This window comes from Cnephaeus nilssonii (genome assembly GCF_951640355.1).
Source record: "Cnephaeus nilssonii genome assembly, chromosome: 22".
Lineage (NCBI taxonomy): Eukaryota > Metazoa > Chordata > Mammalia > Chiroptera > Vespertilionidae > Cnephaeus > Cnephaeus nilssonii.
The window spans coordinates 12,093,558-12,115,620 of record NC_137093.1 but is presented as its reverse complement, the minus strand read 5'-3'; the positions used below and the strand labels follow the sequence as shown (position 1 = coordinate 12,115,620).

At 40.0% G+C, this 22,063-nt stretch overlaps 1 protein-coding gene across 1 annotated transcript; it reads left to right on the top strand.

The window, feature by feature from the left end:
• Nucleotides 1-1,859: 1,859 nt before the first annotated feature.
• ZCCHC8 (zinc finger CCHC-type containing 8) lies at nt 1,860-21,780 on the top strand. Its single transcript, XM_079762720.1, has 14 exons — nt 1,860-2,188; nt 3,450-3,490; nt 5,513-5,587; nt 7,522-7,627; nt 8,934-9,011; nt 12,281-12,384; nt 12,501-12,566; nt 13,131-13,191; nt 13,652-13,794; nt 14,208-14,350; nt 16,351-16,472; nt 17,424-17,510; nt 17,774-17,885; nt 19,103-21,780. Exons 1-14 carry the CDS (start codon nt 1,988-1,990, stop codon nt 19,873-19,875), a joined length of 2,112 nt encoding a protein of 703 aa, XP_079618846.1. The 5' UTR covers nt 1,860-1,987; the 3' UTR covers nt 19,876-21,780.
• Nucleotides 21,781-22,063: the final 283 nt, after the last annotated feature.

Here is a 22,063-nt window from a genome sequence, read left to right as displayed (position 1 = left end):
TTTACATTTCAAGGCCTGTGCTCCATGATGGCTTTACCCTTGTAAGCAACAAGATATGGTTGCTGTCCAGGAGATACTTGATAGGGAACCAGTGCAGTAAAACAACCACACTGAGGCGCAATATATGATGAGCAGTGTGAGAGCAATTGGGTATGAGGCTAACTTGGAAGGTAGGGTAGGATTTCATAGCTGTGTATAGGTGTTGAGGAAAACGGCAAATTCAAATGAGGTTTTATTGGGTGAATTTAAAGTTTAGAAAACTTAAATACCATTTAAGAAGTAGTTGGTGGGAGGAAATGGAAATAAGTTGTTTTCTATATCATCCCCGGTTAATCAAGAGTTTCATAGGCCAAAAGATTTAATTATATATTTAAATGTAATTTTTTTAAAGTTTTTTATTTTAGAGGAAGGGAGAAGGATAGAGAGAGAAAGATGAATGGGAGGAACAGTGATTGGCTGCCCCCTACTGGGATCGAGCCAGAAACCCAGCATGTGCCCTGACCCATGTTCTAATTGGGAATACAACCTTCGATCTCTTGGTTCATGGGTTGATGCTCAACTGCTGAGCCACACCTGCTGGGATAAAACTTCTTACTGATTTTTAGAGAGCAAAAAGAAACATTGATTTGTTGTTCCATTTATTTAGCATTCATTGGTTGCTGCTTATATATGCCTTGAATTATATATGCCTTATATATGTCTTGAATTGAGACATCTTTTACTTTAAGTGGGTATAATTAACAACAATAACAATGAGGGGTTCTGTGGTCTCCTGGGAGATGGTGCCCTGAGGGATTTGGAAAAAATAAATTACCCTGACATTCCAAAGGTACATTATCCAAAAAGACAAGACAGGCTCTGTTAAAGATTGACCTTTGTCAAGAAATGATACCAGCCCAGGACATGACTACCTGCCATGAATTCCCTTTGGGAAGTTTTCATTTCAGCCCTGGCTGGTTTGGCTCAGTGGAAGGTTCAGGGGTTAAGTTTCTCCGTCAAAGGCACATACCTCAGTTACTGATTCAATCCCCAGCCCTGGTCTGGGTGCATTGGGAAGCAATCAATGGATGTCTAACACATTGATGTTTCTCTCTTCCTACCCCTCACCCCCACCCCCCAATTCTGCATCCCTTCCACTCTAAAAATCAATGGGAAAAATATCCTCACTCCCTGGGTGAGTCTTTTTTTAAAAAATTTTAATTTCAGATCATTCTATGTAGTTTAGGTCTCACAAGCCTCCCCTGAGCTTATCAGGTTTAGTATGTGATCCCCTTTTTGAGCACAAGACATCTAAAATAGTTTAGCTAGTTTATTTTATCCTCACCTGAGGATATGTTTGATTTTAGAGATTAAGGTAGACAGAAAGACATTGATGTGAGAAATACCCATCAGTTGCTTCCCATCCACACCCTGACCAGGGATAGACCCCACAACTTAGGTATGTACCCTGAACCAGGCTCCAACCAACTTAACCACCTGGCCAGGACTATCTAGCTAGTTTTTAATGAAAAAGTAAAACAAGCCCAATAAGCTGAAGTAACTATCCAAGATTACAAAGGTAGTCCGTGGCAAAACTGGAGTTCCATACTTGTTTGGCATGCACACCAGAATGTGTTCCGACTTTGCAGCCTTAGATACATAACAAGGACAACCCATATTGTTTCAACACATTCTGATTTACTCGAGCTTTGTTAACGTTTAATAAGGAGCAATCCCAGTATGCAATGCAAACAATGAGTTAACAGTTAGAAACTACATGTCCCAGCATGCCATGCTCTCCAGCAACCTCGGAAGTGGGTATGAGGGACGCCATTGCATTTTGGTAGTTGCAGTCTCTCGGGACTGGCCCGCCCCTTGTGCAGCTTCCGGGGCCTACGTTTAAAGAAAACCCTACTGGGTGGCTTAGCGCCCTAGAGAGAGGTGCCGCCCTACGACCTTTGCCCCCGGCGCGGGTGTCCAGCTCCTCGAATCTTTCCCACAGCCCAACATGGCGGCAGAGGTGGATTTTGGGGATTTAGAGCTTTTCGAGGCGTTTGACCACCCAGAGGAAGCGCTCCCGAAGCCCGTTCACACGCGCTTCAAGGACGGCGACGGCGACGAGGAGGACGAGAACGGGGTTGGCGACGCGGGGCCGCGGGAGCGGCTCCGGCAGTGCGAGGAAACCATCGAGCAGCTCCGCGCCGAGAATATCCTTCCCGCCCGCTGGGCCCCGGCGCCCGGGCGTGTGGTGGGTACCGTGCCCCTCTGGGCGCGGGGGCCGGAACTCCGTGTAAATTTGTCTCGCCCCCTACGGCGGGCTGCGAAGCGGGGTTCGGGTTGCGTAAGCTGCCCCGGGGGCCTCGGCGCCGACCTCTCGGCGACCCGCATCCGGACTTGTTTCCCCAGTCACCCAGCCTGGGGCCGGTTTTTAGGGTCATTTCAGACTCTTGCAACTGTTCGTTTGTAGACTTTTTGGAGTCATCCGCTTTCGGTTTTTTTGCAGCCCAGTTAAAGTTACTGCGGTCCTGTTACAGTTGTGTATTGGGAGATATCGGGTAATTAGACTTTGGCGTAGACCTGATTTATTTTTTATTTATTTGTGTGTGTGTCTGTGCAGAGCTAGTGGTCCCAAGATGTAGAGTTTGGGGGCCTTGAGGAGTCGAGGGGTGCAAAGCGACATGGTTAATGGCTTGAGTAAGATTGGGGATTCATTTTAAAGTTCTTCCACTTTGAAATAGCTTCCGAAGTGAAGGTGCAAACCTTTAGGGAAAACGCGCCAAATATTTTCATTTGGCTTTATTTACCATGACGACAGCCTTTCTAGCAAGATTTGTTAGTATGTTTATTTACAATCTTTGGGTTTGTTTTTTTAATAGAAACTGTGTGTGTGTGTGTGTGTGTGTGTGTGTGTGTATAAAATTTTGGTTCGGTTGCTTTTTTTTTTTTTTTTTTTTTAGAATATTAAAGATCCCTAAAAGCGGTTGGTAAATTACCTGTTAAGGTTTCGAAGTCTGATTTTTTTTTTCATGATGCCTTTTCCTTAAATATGTTTCTATGAAAAATTTCAAAATACAAAAGTCGTTAACAGTTTGTTGTGCCGCATTTACTTTTTCGCATATCAGGATGCTTTTGCCTTGGGACATTTTCTTAAGTGAGTGAGTGTTTAGCTTTGGAGGGGACACTTGTTTGAATAACGTTTTTGGTCCAGCCAGTTAGTCTCTTCGGAACTGCAGGGCCTGGTGTCTTTGAAATGTCTATGTTGGAAGGAATGAAAACGGTATTTGAATTTTTAGGTCCAAATGCCTAACCCTGCAACAAAACAGAAGCTCAGTACGTGTGTCATCTTCAAAATAGTTGCTTGTCTTTTAAACGTATAACATTCTGTCACCAAAAGTGAGAGTTAGTAGTTGGATTTTATGACCTTTATGAATGTTTAATGAGGGCTTATACTCCTTAACACGTAATAACATCAAGAACTTAAAAGAAAATTGAACATTCTGACTCGACCAAGGTATGAGATTTTGAAATTACACCATAGTAGTATTTTTTTTATCCTGATGTTAATATCTAATCGTAGTTTCTTTATAAAAAGGGTATTTAGGATTTTTGTATCATTTTTATTTGTTCAGCCTACTCAAAAGAAATCAGAGTAATGATCCTTTTTTTTTTTAACTTATGGGGGTAACACTTGAAATTCTCATAACTGCATTAAACTGACTTAATGGGTGAAAATATTTGTGAAACAATTCAGAAAATTTTGACTTAACGTTCAGAACAGGCACATTGTCAACCCAGCTGTCTATTCAACAAATATTTCTGGGAAATTAGAATTAAAATTACAGTATTCATCTAAAATATTACTTAAAGTACAAATATTTTCAAGCTTTCAGAATTTTGAGCTGGCTGATGCGTGGTACCTGCTGGAGTAACTAACTGGCTTCCCTGGTGACTAGAAGTTTAAAATTTAGAATTTAGATGCCTTTCAGAATAACTTCCCGTGCCCTACCTTTATTCGTCTAAGCGAGCACACTTTATGGATTTAAACTAATTTTTGGTTAGTTATTAACTATTGACTATAACTACGATTCCTCAAAAATCATAAATTTTTATATATTAAAATATACTTTAGATAAGCACATTTTCCAATAGAGTTGATTATTTAAACATTAAGCATTTTAAAGTGGATTATAATCACCCGTGTTCAAATGACTATGGTGTCGTGGGTTATGCCAATTTATAAAAAGTAAGCATTAGAATAATGAAAAAGGAATTTATTTTTAGAATTAGTGCCCTCCATAGTGTCTGATAAAGCATTCTACAGAAAACCAAGAAAGAAAAAGAAATAAAATTATTTAGGGAAAATTTGTACCCCAAGTCTCTTGGGTTGGAACCACTGTGATCAGAAGTTTCTCTATTTATCCAATTAACATTGCATTTGTTTGTTTTTTACTTTGTATTATGAGAAATTTAAAGAACGTGAAAAGAATAATTAATACCCATTTTTGATCACTTACATTCCCAGTGACTATTTTGCCGTATGTTTTTCTAATCCCATGCACACATTTCACCCCAAATATTTTAGCATGTATCTTCTTTTAAAAAGATACTTTTTCGCGCATTACCACACCACCATTATCGTACCTCATAATTGTCATGACTTCCTTGATAACATTCCCATCCCAGTACCTACTCACATTTCCCCAACTGAATGTCTTTATAGCTGATTGTTCAAGCTGGGCTCCAACCAAAGACCATGCGGTTACATGGGGTTTTGAAAACAGGATGTATCTTTTATAAACTGAAATTTGCTCAAGTTGCAACAACTTTATATTTTAAATTTATTTCTCTACTTGATGAGAACAATTCCAAATACAGACGGATGTATTTCATATGCTGTCCAGGTAGAGAAATATGAGGCAGGTGAGGAGGAATCGGAGATTCAGCTGGTCCCAGGTTCGCAATGGGATATATTGCAGTTTTCCAGGTTGCTTTTTTTGTTTTGTTTTCCAGTATTTGAAAGTGAAATCCAGAACAGTATGCTTTTTACATCTCGACTTTAGAATCTTGGATTTGAGATGTTCTGTGCAGTGTGCTCTGCCCTCCGAAAATAACCTATCCATTTATTTATAAAGTGTGTGTTTTTCCTCTATAGTTCTAAGGCAAATTCACTCTGATTCTTTTAGAAATAGATTCTTGTAACCTTCTGGTTTACCCATTCCTTCTTTCCCTTCCCTTCCCCAATTTACAAAGAAACAGCCATCAGGTAAAGAAACTTTTTCGTTGAAAACTGAAAGGTTAACTGGTTTTTAATTTTTTGTGATATATTTTAAAGACATGTTATGTAAGGGATACCTCTGTGTAAAATCGTTAAAGTAGGTAAAGTGGTGAAACAGATTTTTCCTGAGCAAACTGTGTTCTTGGTCTTATACGTATTATCTTTGGTACTTGAGAATTATATAGGTCATATGTTTATATGTACGTACGCAAGTTTTGCTTTAACTCCTCTAAGAATATGTTTTAACTTCTGTTTTAGTGGAATATTGGTGAACAACACTAAGTTAGATGGACCTTTATTACAGATTCTATTTATGAACAATGTTATTTCAAAGTAAGTCATTTTCCCTTTTCTAAATATAATGAATTCATGTGCTTATGAAACAATGTCTTCTATGAGAATGCTGTTTTCATTTGTACTTCCTTATTCTTTTACTTAAAATTTATGGAATCCTGATGAAGAGCAAGGACATTAGAGTCATGTAAACTTGAATTTGAATCTGGTTTCTTTCTTTCTACATATCAGAACCTGGGCAGATCACTGACCCTCTCTGCATACCAGTTTCCTCACTGGAAAACAGGATATTAATAGTGACCACCTCCTAGGTAGCTAAGTGAGCACCTGTAAGAATCCAGTAGCCTCTAATTAAAAAAAACACTACCACCGCAACAATAATGTTAGCCATTTATCTTCCCACGTCAGGTAACAGTCTTCCCTGTTGGCTATCTTCATAGCTTTCCCACATTATATATATATACTAGAAGCCCGGTGCACGAAATTCGTGCACGGCGGGGGGTTGTCCCTCAGCCCAGCCTGCACCCTCTCCAATCTGGGACTCCTGGAGGGATGTCCGACTGCCCGTTTAGGCCCAATCCCACCAGGATCGGGCCTAAACGGGCAGTCGGACATCCCTCTCACAATCCAGGACTGCTGGCTCCCAACTGCTTACCTGCCTGCCCCTAACCGCTTCTGCCTGCCAGCCTGATCACCCCCTAACCACTCCGCTGCCAGCCTGGTTGATGCTTAATGCTCCCCTTATATATATATATTTATTTAATATATTTTTATTGATTTCAGAAGGGACGGGAGAGAGAGAAGAAACATCAATGATGAGAGAGAATCACTGATTGGCTGGTTCATAGACTGATGAACTCAGCTACTGAACCACACCGACCAGGCATGTTATATTTTTTAATATCAGAACTAGCCCTTGGCAGAAGGTCTTTCAGCATGCTTGAGTCTATATGACTGCATTCCTGCAGTGCTTGCTGGTGCTCTGAAATGGTTTGAGGCCCTTTCTCGAAGATTGGTTCTAGACATTTCGGACAGTTGCATGCCCCCTCTCATGTCACTTAATCCCATTCTCTTATGTGCTGGGTAAAGTGAAGAAGGTAAAGGGAACCATACATCGAGTGGTACCTGTGGGGCAGGTCTGTTACCTTCTTTGTCTCCGCAGAAGAGGAACCTGAGGGTCTGAGGGGAGGGGAAGCTGGGTGGTGAGTGTAGCAGCAGCCAGATGCCGGGCACAGTTGGGCTCTAACACCGTTGTCACCTTCAGATTAGAATCAGCATCTACTGTAGCTTGAGGCAGTCTAACTTCCGCACCACCCACCTGCAAAAATCTTAGAATGTCAGAGCTAAAGAGACGTGACAGATGCTCGAATCTGAAGAGGAAGTTGTCTGCCCAGCTGCAGCCTAAGCTGGGCTCCTTCGCGACCTCCTGCGTGAGACTGAAGAAGTTGGATGAATGTGGTTCTTGAGCTGGAAAGCTGGAGAAAGTAGACCTCAGTAGTTTTCTGGCATTGCATTTTTGTTTTGTTTTCAAGTTTAATATTTATGCATTGTATTTCCTTATGTGTGCATAGAGAATCTCTGGGAGGAGGATGTGGAGGAACCGAAGGCATAGGTTGCCTTTGTGTGGCAGAAATAGGTGGCTAACAGACAGGGTGGGAAGGAGGCATTTCATTGTGTAACCCTTCTACTTCTTTTGGATGTGGGACTACGTGCATGTATTATGTATGTAGACGTTAAATACATGAAACTTATTTAAAAGTCCATTTATTCTTAGCGCAGATATGCCAAGCACTGGGTTGGGTTATCATAATTGTTTTGTTAACTTGGCACCAACTGTAGATCCTGAGTGTTACCGAGTCAATGATTTGATAAACCTGAAACACAAAGTAACAGAAATGACACATGGCATAATCTTGACTTCAGTCTGTTCCTTGTTTTACTCTGAGTTCTGACCATTTTGTGCTCTTATGCAGGCAATATCATCAAGAAATAGAGGAATTTGTATCAAATTTAGTAAAAAGATTTGAGGAACAGCAGAAAAGTGATGTGGAAAAGACTTCCTTTAATCTTTTGCCCCAGGTATTTCAAACTTAAGAGACTTTAAGATTAGTAGGTTATGCTTTTCACTGCTCATTATTCTGCCACCAGGATCCTCTGAAATCAAAACCAAAATGGTTAAGATTGTCTGTTCCCCTCCGGTCTTTCACCTGGCTTCTTTCTCTGCGGTCCACCCAGCAGCCATGGGCTTTCTTTTGGATCCTGGCTCCTTTTCTTTCATTTTCTAACTTGGACATGGAGGTTTGTGTGGAAAACTGAGGTTAGGCTCCTCCAAAATCTGTATTTCTTAGGTTTGTAAAATACAGATTCTTTTTCCCTAAAGCCAACATGTGTTGTCCTTTCTCCCCCACCCCCACCCCCACCACACACACACCTGTTAAAAAAATAAGTAGCATGCCCAAATAAATTTGAGACATTTTACTATGTGAATATTAGAGCATGAATTTATGTTTAAAAGATCAGAATTATGTTTACTGGGCCTTTTTAAAATTAGAAATTAAGGTAAGTAGTCTCTCAAATAAGGATCTTTAGCTGTCTATCCTGTGAAGTTAGAGAACAGAGTATTCTGATTAATTACATTTTAAAAACACCTTTACTTTTCACCTATATACAATTTTTTAAATATATATTTTTATTGTTTCAGAGAAGAAGGGAGAGGGAGAGCGAGATAGAAACATCAATGATAAGAGAATCATTGATCAGCTGCCTCCTTCACCCCTGCTACTGGGGATCGAACCCATAGTCCAGGCATGTTCCCTGACCAAGAATTGAACCGTGACCTCCTGGTTCACTCAACCACTGAGCCACACCAGCCGGGCTATATACAGTTTTTGAAGATTCAAGAAATGGGAAATACAGTCAACAATAAGAAAACACTAAATAATATTAATGTTTTGATTCAAGGTACACTTTAGAATTTTTTGGTGGCTTGAGGTCATTGAAGGTGATAGTAGTATTAACTAGTAATATAAAATATTTTAATCTTTCTGGTTATCTGATTTCAAGATAAACAAAAGTCTGCCTTATCAGTTCAAATGTTGAAAGTTTCATAATATTTATTAACATGAGAGTCATAGTGTATGCTAATGCTTCAGAAGGACAGTTTGTATAACTTTTTTAATTTTCCTACTTGTGAAATTTCTTTCCTGAGCATTCCTGCCTAGCTTCACTTAACTCAACCCTAATTATGACAACTGTGAATTCAAATTTTTATATACCATAATGGTATGTATTAGAAAATAAAGTGGGTGTGTCCAAATTGCTAATATTTGAGTTTTGAAGTTGAAACTTGGTTACCGTTTGTAATGTGCATTTTTCTTTGTGTCAGCCATCCAGTGTTACGCTAGAAGAGGACCATAAAGTAGAAGAATCCTGTTCCATTAAAAACAACAAGGAAGCTTTTAGTGTAAGTTTGGACATTTTAGCTTTAGAATTCTGCAGATACATGATTTCTATCCTGTGTCAGGTGGGCAGTATTTAAACGATAACGTGGATAGTCACATGTCATCAAATGATCACGCATTCTTTCATTAAATTTGTTAGAAACAACCATGTAGACTTCAACCTTTAAATACTATAGTTTGCTTTTTAATGACTATTTTATTGTGACCTGGGGGCACAGTAAACATTGCCTGGATGACTTGATTCATCCTGACCAACCTCTGTGTTTATTTTCAAGAACTTGGAGGAAGGTATAAAAAACATGCTGTTGAACTTACAAATGGTTGAAGCTGAGAGGGGTACATAGTTAATATCACAGATGGCAGATATGAAATTGAAAACATTTTAAATAGAAGAAGCTTAACAGGGACGAATCTATGTTTAGGCCTTTTCAGTACCTGTGCAGAATTGAGCAATGTCAATGCGATGCACTGGTGTGATTTTTTTTTTTTTTTTTTTTTTTGCAACTTACAATTTTTTTAAGATGATGATATAATCCTGGGTTCTATGAGAGTAAGACTAGTTTTCATGTTTATGGAGTACTGTGCCCCATTGATCAACCACAGCTTTAAAAACATGGGGCTGCTGGGGTGATGAAGAGCCCACACATCTCATTGAAAAGATCTACAAGGGAGGTCACATCTCTGCAAATGCAGTGAAGGCTGTTATTTGCAAAGGTGTCATTTTAGATCATCCTATGCAGATCATCCAAGTGGCAGACCTAGGCCCAGTGATTGGATTGAGAACAAAGGCACATTTCAACTCAACATTTAGTACGTAGGAATTTCTACCAGGCCTGTGAAAAACCAAGTGGTTTGTCTCGTTTTTTTAAAAAAAGCAAATTCCATGGTACTGGAGTCAAAGACTGAGATGCTGTCGGGCACTTCAAAGAAAGATTTCTGAATTTGAACCAGATTACTTTTCATTTCTCTTCTAAACTGAGATTCTGGGATTTAGTGGCACCTGCCTGGAAAATGGGAATTGTACACATTTGTTAATTTGATTCTTTATTTTATTTTTAATATATTTTTGTTGATTTCAGAGAGAGGGAGAGAGAGATAGAAAAAGATCAATGATAAGAATCATTGATGGTCTGCCTCTTGCACGCCCCCTACTGGGTATCTAGCCCACAATCTGGGTATGTGCCCTGACTGGGAATTGAACCATGACCTCCTGGTTCATAGATCCATGCTCAACCACTGAGCCATGCCGGCTGGGCTAATTTTGTTCTTTAATAAATACTAATAAATATTTACTAAATGCTCCTTTGTACTATGGACTGTTGTAGGTTTCAGGGACATAGTAATACAATTTTTAAAAGGCCAAGTCCTTGCCCTCCTTGAATTACATTATAGTGGGGAAGGCAGTGCTCTGAAGGAAAGTAAAGCAGGCTAAGGAGTTAGTACCTGAGGGGTATTTGGTTTCTATAGTGAGTACTTAGTGACAGCCTCTCTGAACCAAGACGTGAGTAATCTGAGGGAGTGAGCCTTACTGCAGTTTGAGAGAGGAGAGCACCAGGCAGGAGAAGGAAGTGGAAAGGCCCAGGGCAGAAGCAGCATACATTGCCCACTATACACAGCCAGTCCTGCCTATTCTAAGCTCATTATAGATGTTCCTCCTAAGGATACTGTTATTCATCTCATTTTACAGATGAGGAAACAGATACGGGAACTAAGGAACTTGCCAGTAGCCCCTTAGCTAGGAAGTGGTGAAGTCAGGCTTTTAACCCATGCCTCTGGCTCCACAGTAGATGATTTGGATCCTTACATTGCCTTCCAGGCCACGGTGAGGACTTCAGATTTTACTCTGAGTGAGATGAGAAGCCATTGGAGGGTTTTAAGTAGAAATGGGATGTGATATAACTTGAATTTTTTAAAATATATTTTATTGATTTTTTACAGAGAGGAAGGGAGAGGGATAGAGAGTTAGAAACATCGATGAGAGAGAAACATCAATCAGCTGCCTCCTGCACACCTCCCACTGGATGTGCCCTTGACCGGAATCAAACCTGGGACCTTTCAGTCCGCAGGCCGACACTCTATCCACTGAGCCAAACCGGTTAGGGCTAACTTGAATTTTTAAAAGAACTGGCTCTCGGTGGAAAAGTCTGTAGCTGGTTGCATATGGAAGCTGGAAACCAGTTAGGATGTTAATGCACTCATCGCAGGTGAGATGAAATGACAGCTTAGACCAAGATGATGATGGTGGCGATAAGAAGTGGTTTCTAACCTGAAGATGCTTTGAAAGTAGAACTGATCAAATATTTTGATGAACTGGATGTGTATGAGAATATGAGAACGAGGGTAGTTGTAATGACTCCAGCTTTTGTCTTCAGCAACTGGAAGAACGTTGCTGCCTTTTCTGTGATAGTAAAGGCTGGAGGGAGGAGCAGGTATAGAGAGGATAGGGTTCTAGTGCGGTTTTAAATAGGTGAGTTTGAGAAGCCTCTTACATGTCCAGTAAGAGCTGTCAAGTTGGCACTGACATATACAAGGTTGGAGTCTGGGAGCAGTCAGACGACATTGGGGGTTACCAGCATTTAAATTATATTTCATACCACGGGTCTGGAATCACATAGAGGCTGAGCCTTACAGAATGTGGAGAGATGGTTTATAGGAGAATGTTCTTATTCTTAGAAGGCCCATACTGAATTATGTAGGGGTGAAATATGAAAAACGGCTCAGTAAAACGTAAATCTGGAAAAAAACACGTGTGTGTGTATGAGAGAGAGGAATGTGCATACTAAAATGTCAATTAACAATTGTTAAATCTAGATGGAGGGTACATGGGTGTTCATTATACCATTTCTTCAACTTTCTGTATAAGATTTTTCCCAAAAAATGGAGGGAAAAGAAAAGACTGGGAGGAAAGGAAATGGAATCAATAAATATAGACAACTTTTCTGAGGGTCTTGTTGTAAGGAAAACAGAGAAATGGGGAATTGGGAGGGAAAGTGAGAGTTGTGGGCAAGTTTTTATTTTTTAAGTCTGGAGAGGGTACAACTGATAGTAATGACCCAAAGAGGAAATGCTCAATAATCGTGGAGGCATAGGGAAATATAAACATGTAGCTTTTACTTACACATCAAAAGCTGGCTCCTTTAACTAGGGAGTTGATTATTTCTAATAACTTCACCCAAAATAAATTGTTAAAACAATTAATCATAGTTTTACATTATTCAATGTCTTCTTTTTCCTGCTTCAATAGCAATATTTTTTGACTTGTTTTCTGCAGGTTGTAGGAAGTGTCCTGTATTTTACTAATTTTTGCCTTGATAAATTGGGGCAACCGCTACTAAATGAAAACCCTCAGCTTACCGAAGGATGGGAAATACCCAAGTATCCTACATAGTGAATGAAGATCTTTTATTCATCTTGCCATTAAGTTCACCTTTTAAAAGTTTTACCAAATTTTGCAGACAATGATAACCATTCCTTAATAAAATTCACTAAAGGTACCAGCAAGTCTTCAGCCACATTGTTTCTCTAGAAGGGCAAGAAATACAAGTAAAGGCCAAAAGGTTTGTGTGGGGAGTTGTTTTTATTTTGTTTTCTGCTTTTTAAAAAAAAAAAATCATAAGCTCCTTTAGCTTGAAAAGTTAGTATTTTTTATTGCTGGCTTTCTGTAAATAAATTACAGATTAAACTATAATTTTAACATAGAGACCTGTATTAAATGTTTAAATTGATCTTCTGTTGATTGGAATTCATTGGTTCATGCCTAGTGTGTCTGGGTGGGTGGAAAGGTTTAAATTGTTGCTGTCGCTGTGATTGCTGCCTTAAAACCATCTGCCCCTTTCCATGTGGCCTAAACGAATATGATCTGTTTGCCTCGGTGCTTTTGGTACGAACCACTGGCAAGACTCAGAGGTAACTGATCAATCGGGAGCATCCAGTTCTTGGTTAAAGTGCTGTTGTTTAAATCACCAGTACGGGAGCTGAAAGTGTTCCCATTGCAGATTTTAGTAATCTGTGATCAGTGCACTTTCTAATCTCTGGTACACTTTGCTGTCATCTAGGATTTTATTGATTTGCTTTTATAGTTTCACTTACATTGTGGAAATCTTTGTTTTTTGACCAAATAGGCCAAGGCCTCACTGTTTCAATTGTGGTTCCGAAGAACATCAAATGAAAGATTGCTCAATGGTAAAGTTTTTTCCCATGAAAAAAATACCTTTGAACCAGAGCTTTCTAGTGTTTTCAACATATTTATGGTATTGTGTGATATGAAGAAACTTCCTCTGTTAATTTCCTGTGGTCTTTGAATTTGAAAAATTTACTTAAATTCTAAGGCATTAGATTGTTTTAAAACTTGATTACAGTGCTCAGTATTGAAATGAATGGAAGATTATGAGTTCATTTTTAGACAGTATATTTTTAAAGCTTGATTTTATGTTTTGGTAATACTGAGGTAATAAAACATTAAAGTGACTGCTTCTCTTTCTGGCTTATTTTTCTAAAATATCCAGCCTCTTTTATACTTGTTCCTTATACATTAAAAACTGAAATAATCTGCTTGACTTAAGCAAAGTGCTCATATTTATTTAATTTCTGAAATAGTTCTAAAGTGATTGATACCATTCTTTTCAAATGCATTACGATTCAGCCTCGGAATGCTGCTCGAATAAGCGAAAAGAGGAAAGAGTACTTGGATGCCTGTGGTGAAGCAAACAATCAGAACTTTCAGCAGCGGTACCATGCAGACGAGGTAGAAGAAAGGTTTGGAAGATTCAAGCCAGGAGTTATTAGGTACCTGTTGTCAGTTTCCCATAGAATGCCATTTCTCTTTCCCCAGTATTTGAGACATTGTGTATTTAGGGTAATTATCACGATGTTAGTTTTATCTCGCAAGGCTCTAGATAACATACATCAAGTCATTTGAAAATATTCATTGAAATCTTAACTACAGGGTGACCCCCAAAATGTATACATACACTTTGAATAATTATAAAGGTGGCGTTTATTAAAATACATTTCATTTTCAAAATGTAATAGAATCTACAGACGTTATGTGTATACATATTTTGGGGACACCTTGTATATATTTGATAGGCACCATGCCACATGCTGTGTACTGTAAGAATTATTTTAAAACATTGGAATAGTGTGTGTTTTCATCCAAACAAGAAAGTATTTCGTCTTCCTTTTTTCTTTATACTTAGTGAGGAACTTCAGGATGCACTTGGTGTGACAGATAAGAGCCTGCCACCTTTTATATATCGAATGCGCCAGCTAGGATACCCACCAGGATGGCTCAAAGAGGCTGAACTGGAGAATTCAGGGCTTGCGCTCTATGACGGAAAAGGTAATATCCGGTTAGTTAAGTCAACTTCGGTGTCATCTATTTTTTTTTAATTAAGGAATCAATAAAATGTGATAGGAATGGCTGTCTTCTTCAGTGTGTGCTGAGTTAACAACAACAAAAAATAACATGATGGCATTTTCTTTGTTTTGCAAAGAAGGAACTAAAACCTCACTGAGAATTATCGGATGGTTATCTAGACCTGTTCAATGACTGCCTAGGCCAGAGTACCAACTCTCCAGCTAGTGCCCCTAAGTTCTTGCCTTTCTCAGTAATGGTAACATATATACCCACCAATGCCAGGAGATCTATAAAAGTTAGAATATATAAGGCCTCTTATAATCTAGAATTCCTCTCTTAGATATCTACTCTAAAAATATTCACACTTGTGCATAGGGACATGGGTGTCTATATATTTTTGCATTGAACATGATAGTAAAAAATTAAAAACAACATGAAGGCCTTACAGGAGAATGGCTAAATAAACTCCGGTAGATCTGGGCTGTGGAATCCCTACAGTATTTAGAGTGGAATAAACCTATATGAGCTGACATGGCAAAATCTCTGCAATGCCAAGTGGAAAGCAAGTTTCTAGATTACTTACACGCTGCGACGTCATTGATCTCATGTTGTGAAAAGAAAGAAATCCACGTGGAAGAAACAGCCCTGTGTTTTCTCTAAGGACTTATTTATATAAAATATTTTTAAAAGATCTTGACCAAGAACCATTAGATTTTAGGGTTTAGCCCCATAGATGCCTTCCCCGACCACCTCATTCACCCACTGTCCTCCAGTTTTTCTCACCGTGCCCTGTGTGTGTTCTTCAGACCCTGTCACCGTTTATATTTATATTTTACTTGAGTGGTATATATTTTCCCAATTAGATGGTAAGGTTTACAATTGCTAAAACCATATCCATTGTATTCAGTATATCCCCAACATGTGGCACAGTGCCTGCCTGGCACATGGTAGCTAGTAAATCTTTTTTTATAAAATGCAAATGTCTGAACCGATATACAGCAAACATAACAGTGCTTATCCATAACTGAGACAGTAAAAAGGATGGGATACAGATTTTAGTTTTATCTACAATGCTCTAAATATTTTTAAATGAAAATGTTTCTATGTATTACTTAGGCAATTAAAAATAAAAATATTTTTAGAAAATTTACCATGCCTCCCCCTTCTCAGATAATACCAAAGAGGTATTTAGCACAGACCTTTTAATAAATCTTCAGGTCATGCTAATATTCAAATTCTTTTCTTTTTTAGCTTATTTGTTTGGGTAGGGATTCTTTGGACAAAAGATTGTGGATAATTCAGAGTCTCTTAAATCTCTATTTTATTTTTTTTAATATATATTATTGACTTTTAGAGAGAGGGGAAGGGAGAGAGATAGAGAAATAGAAACATCGATGACTGAGAAACATCATCGATCAGCTGCTTCCTGCATGCCCCACACAAGGGATCAAGCCCGCAACCTGGGCATGTGTCTGGACCAGGAATCGAACCACTGGCCTCTTAGTTCCATGCTCAGCCGCTGAGCTACACTGGCCAGGATATTTTTTATTTTTTAAAATCCTCACCCGAGGATATTTTTTTTATTGATATTAGAGAGAAAGGAAAGGAAGTGGAGGGGAAAATAGAGAGAAACATCAAGAGGCCAGACCAGACCAGGGATCAACCCTGAAACCCAGGCCTGTGCCCTGACCAGCAACCTCTTGGTACACAGGACGACACTCATCCAACTGAGCCAGGTGCAAAATAGACTTTTAAGCAACCCATAGAAGAACCAGATTTGCCAAGATATTAAATATTTTATCAAAGTAACGTGCACGTTGTTGAACAGTTCTGACCTAGTTGTTCAGACATATAGTGATTAAAGTCCTTCTCAAAATAATGCTCTTGCCATGAAGGTAAGCACCCTCCAGGTCTGCTTTTGGTCTGGAGAGAGATTTATATTGGCATCTAGCAATATTAACCCTTTTGATGGTCTGTAATAGATGCTGCTGATGGGGAAACAGAATCTGGAGAAGTACAACATAATCAAAATGTCACTTATGATCTCTCAAAATTGGTGAACTATCCAGGTTTTAATATATCTACTCCCAAAGGAATTCCAGATGTAAGTATATTGTTTCTTTATTCTTGTGAGCTGTGTAATTGTTAAAAATGTTAGCTTTATTTAGCAATTACTGTTACATAAAGAAGTACATGTGTTTAACTTTTTAATTTTCTTTATGTTGACTAGAATCTTAAGTGAAATCTTATATACCTTAAAAAAACAGATTTTTTTTCAAAGTAAAATTTTTCATCTTATATGATAATGATTTCTACACTTACTCTTCCAACTCTTTTTAAGTTTCAAAATTCAACAATTAACTCTTGTGATGGTGATGGTAGCAGCAGTATTTTAATTTAAAAAAATGCATGGGCTAAATTAAGGGCTGAATTGCCTGGCACAAGCCATCAGAGCCTCTGAAAGTGGATCCAAGACCCGGCCCACATGGGAATCCCCTGGGGGTCTCATAGGAAATGCACATCCTGAGTCCCTCCCTTAGACCTAATGGACTCAGTCCCTGGAGTCTACAGGTTTGACAAGAGCCCAGAGTGATTCTTAGTAACAGTCACTGTTGAAAGTGCTATTGGTGATGAGAGAGAAACGTGGGACCTTAAAGAGGAGTAATCAGTTTTGAAAGGGAAAGAACAGAAGATAGGAAACAGCACAAGTAAATGTGTCAGGAGCAATGAGCAGTCAGGAGAGGGTGGAGCCAGCCAGGCCAGATAAGAGCCCTGGTTGGTACTGCTTATAACTTCTACCTGTATAAGCAGGACATTTTGGGGCCAAGTGATTTTGTCAAGTAGCTCTTAGTATTCAGTCCTGACTGTTCTGTAGGCAGAGTTGAGGTTTTTTCCTTCAATGCACCATTTTCATTAATTCCCCAAAAAAGGAAAAGTCACATATGAAGCAGAAATGTAATTGGATACCTCCACTTTACCTCCTTTGAACAAAAATCTCAAAGCATGGCGTCTTTCTAGGTACACGCTTATTTCTTCCTTCTCTTCTCATCGTTAGGAATGGAGGATGTTTGGTTCTATACCAATGCAGGCCTGTCAGCAGAAGGACGTGTTTGCCAGTTACCTTACTTCAAACTTCCAGGCGGTAAAGAGACTTTCAGAGTCTTCTCTAAAAACGTATTGCATGTGTCTGTGGGATTCTGTAATGCATTAGCATCTTATTGCCTTGCTTGCTTTGATTAAAAGCTCTTGCTGTTTTCTGGTGAATCAAAAGGAAAAGGTAGCTGCATTCGCCAGTTACATGGACTTGGTTCCAGATTGGTTTTCTGCGTCATGTTTAAGTGAAGGCATGGGTGGAGTTTCATTCTTTGTCTGCCCGCTGTAACTGTGGTTTGGTTCCTCCATTAGCCGAGTGTGAGGTCTGGCTCCAAGAGGTCTTCGTCTCAGTCCAGCCCTTGTAGTCCAAAGAAGCAGAAGGGGAGCAGCTCAGGCTCCCCCGCGGACATGGAGCTCGATTCGGGTAGGTTTCACCTCATCTTGTGATTTTATTGAGGAGGTAGAACAAATTCGTATGCTCCTGAGTTCCGTAAGAAAGAAGAAGCTCTTATGAGCACCAACTAAATAGTAAATCTTCTATTTTGTTCTTGGAGATCTGAGCATCACCACTGTCAGTGGTAAAAGCTGGGTTGGAAGACATACTTGGTCTGAGGGATGCAGAGGCCAGCATGCTGGGTTCCTGCGTTAGGCAGACCTCGGTCTCTCATCACCCCACCCCAGCAGTCCTGCATCTGGCCTGGCCCCTCGGATGGGGCAGTGCTCAGAGACCAGTAGTGGCAGCTTGGTCCAAGGAAGTAGGCAGAGTCGAGCCGAGCTTCCCCAGTTATTCTTCCCAATTGTGTTGTGTGGTTTTTTTGTTTTGTTTCTGATTTTTATGGAATTTATTGAAGTGACAAACAGGAATGGCCTGAAAGAACGTAGTGACTATGACAATCTGCGGGAAAGGGTGGACCCCGGAGAGCCAAGGACCTGGGTGCGGCAGAAGGAAAGGAGGACTCTCAGATGACCAGCAGGGTTCAGTTTTGGAATCTTAAACCAGATACTACTTGTGCTGCCATTAGCGAGAATAGCCAATAGGAGAAGAGTCCAGATTTTAGAAAAAGATCCTTTGTTTTGCACAGGTTGGATCTGCTGTGTGTGGGGGGACAGCCAGCTGGTGATGACCAGCGACCAGTTAGCTATATGAACCCACCCATCAGGCAGAGAGAGACACAGAATTAGGAATAAGCTCGAGGGTGGTCCTGCCTTGTCTGCCCACCTTTGTCTCCTCCTGCCTTCCACACACTCAGCAGTCCAGCCGGCCTACATTTCCAGCCAAGCGTTCTGCATTCTTCCGCGAATTCCATCTTCAGCTACAGGAGACAACCTAGAAATTATTCTGTATTTCCATGCTGTTGTTCATAGTGTCTAGCTCTAAAACGATGTAACAGCATGAAAACATTTGCCAATGGGTTGGTTAATGTTTCTGGCACTAGAAGGTCCCGTAGCTTCCCCTGCAGGTGTCCCTGTTTACAGGTGGCTTGAGGATGAGGTGAAGGTCATGTATGATTATCCACAGGGTTTTCCCCTCAAGCCAGTTATTTTTGGCCATTGAATCTCTGACTATCCTCAAGTTCAAGTAATACATGTTAGTACAGCCCAGTGCTCTGACAACAAAGTTTCTTCCCTTTCTTATTGCAGATGCGGAGGCCCTGCATGGTTCTCCGAGTGGGAATGCTACTCGGTTTCAGCCACCATTGCCCCCTGACACTCCTCCACTACCACGGGGAACTTCGCCCACCTTCATTCCTCCGCTCCCCAAGGGCACCCCGCCGCTGACTCCCAGTGACTCACCACAGACCAGGACAGCACCTGCGCCTATGGAGGAGGACACACTGACCCTGGAAGAACTCGAGGAGCAGCAGAGGCGGATATGGGCGGCCCTGGAGCAGGCTGAGAGCGTAAACAGCGATTCTGACATTCCTGTTGACACACCTTTAACTGGAAATTCGGTTGCCTCTTCCCCTTGTCCAAACGAGCTAGAGCTTCCTGTCCCAGAGGGAAAACCATCTGAAAAGCAGGTGCCAGATGAGCCTGAGCCTGAGCCCAAGGAAGAGGACACTTGTGCAAAGAAATCAGAAGTTGAACATCCAGAGAGCCCAGAGTCCGAGGCGACATTGCTTTGTCGGCAGGACAAGGAAGAGTCTGCCCAGGGAGGCTCCGAAGGTGCGCCTCTCGATAGTGGCAGTGTGGTACCGAACGGAGGCAGCCAGAAGCTCCTGCCCCTGGACACCAGTCCTTCAACAGCCACTAAAACTCACAGTCCTATCCCTGATATGAGCAAGTTCGCGACTGGAATAACGCCATTCGAATTTGAGAATATGGCAGAATCGACTGGAATGTACCTCAGGATAAGAAACTTGTTAAAGAACTCACCCCGAAACCAGCAGAAAAACAAGAAGACTTCTGAGTAACTGCTTGACACAGCACCAAGACCTAGTTAATGATCCACACCTTTGTGTCCTGTCACCAGTACTAAGTGGACAGATGAACTGTCTTCCTATTTGTCCCTCCCATGTTTAAAAATCTGTCCGAGGCTTATTTGTGGCTTAAAGTCAGGCCTGTTTTAATGAATGGAAAGATCGGGCTCACTGGTTCACTGTATTTTATTCTCGCTACTAAAAACGGGTGGGGAAATGTAAGTATAGGGGGAAATGTAAGGGTTTAGAGGTAGTTTGTTAAGGTTTATACTATTTTTGGGTTGTGAGTGTCTGTCCAGAGTGATGGTTTTTATCGTCTTTTGTACATTGTTTTCCCTTTCTACATTTTGCTAATTATCTTGTATATAAGTTTAATAGATCACTTTTTTAAAGAAAAAATTCTAACCATTTTAAATTCACATTTCAACTTCGATAACCAAATGAGAAAAATCAGGGATGAGCAGCTTTATCCCACTTGGGGTATTTTTGTAAGTGATTTACATACATCAATTTTAATGACCCTTTTATTTTTTTGTAACTTCATTCTTCATATAAGCTTGCGATACAGGTCTGATCGATCGTCTTTGTGTACAAAGGTTTAATAAATTAGTTTTCATATACATAATCTAAGACTTTGAATACAAAAAAAGTGATTCACAGTTAAATTAGTAAATAAAACCCTGTAAATTTGGAAGTAAATTATGTGGTTGTTAAAATTAGTGGAACTATAAATGGAAGAAAAAGCAAAGGAAATATAAGAAATCGGCAAATTTGGGTATTTCCAGTGGATTTTAGCCTTAAATATAGAGGCAGCAGAATCTTAATCATTTTGAAAATAATGGAGGGCAGCAAGCCTTTGTACCAAAAAATTTTTTTAAAAATTCTGGACTTAAACCCCAGGAAAATTAATAGTTAAAAATAGAAAGTAGACATTAAAAATTGCTGTTAATTATCAGGTCTATAAGAGCTGAAACAATGGGTTCCCCCCCCCCCCTTTTTTAATTTATTGATTTTAGAGAAATATCAAATTGTTGTTTCACTTATTTACACAGTCATTGGTTGCGTCTTGTATGTCCCCTAACCGGGGACCAAACTTGCAACCTTGGCATATGGAGACAACACTCTAATCAACTGATCTACCCCGCCAGGGTCTGAATCTGTTTTTTGTCTTTATGTGCAATGCTATTACATCTTTATAGTCAAGTTCGTGAAAATAAACATTTAAGTGATCTTGAACTATTAGTCTCAGGTAGTACAGGGTGGGACAAAAGTAGATTTACAGTTTGTATGAAAAATAACCCAATAATTAATAAATAATGATACAAGAATAAACTCACATATAATGTAAACCTACTTTTGCCTCACCTGGTGTTACTTGCTCTTAGGCCAGCAGAGGGAGCAAAATAGAACCATTCTGGATTTAGTTTTCATTTTGAGAACTTCAGTCATCCAATTGTTCTATAAACAGTAAAAGGAAGGGAAATTATATATGAAAGGGGAAAATTTATTTTCAAGGCCCTCACAGAACATGCTAGAAATTGAATAAAACGTTAAATACTTTGGGCTTTTTTCTCTATGAGTTGAAGTACATAAAAGTAACCTCTTTTATGATCTTTCTTACTCAGTATTTCTATCGGATAAGTATATTGTCACCACATTATGCACATTATGTATGTAACATAAGGGAACTTCAGGGGCATAGAGGTTAAAGGACTCGTCAACATCCAAGCAGCGGTGATTGAGAGGCCAGTCTTCAACCAGAGATTTGCCTGTTCCCTAAAGCAGTGGTCGCCAACCTTTCGGACCTCACGGACCAGCAGTGGTCCATGGACCACCGGTTGGCTACCGCTGCCCTAAATCACAGAAGTGGTTGTTTAAATGTCCCTTTAAAAAAAAAGTTTTGCCTAGCCATCGTGGCTCTGCTTGAGCGTCAACCTGTGAACCAGGAGGTCATGGTTTGATTCCCAGTCAGAACATATGCCCAGGTTGTGGGCTCTGTCCCCACTAGGGGGCGTGCAGGAGGCAGCCGATCAATGATTCTCATCATTGATGTTTCTAGCTCTCCTGCTCTCTTTCTCTATGAAATCAATAAAAAATATATTTTTTTAAAGTTTTGACTTTAGAAGGAAGGGAGAGAGAAACAATCAGCTGCCTCCCGCACCCCCCCACCAAGGATCAAGCC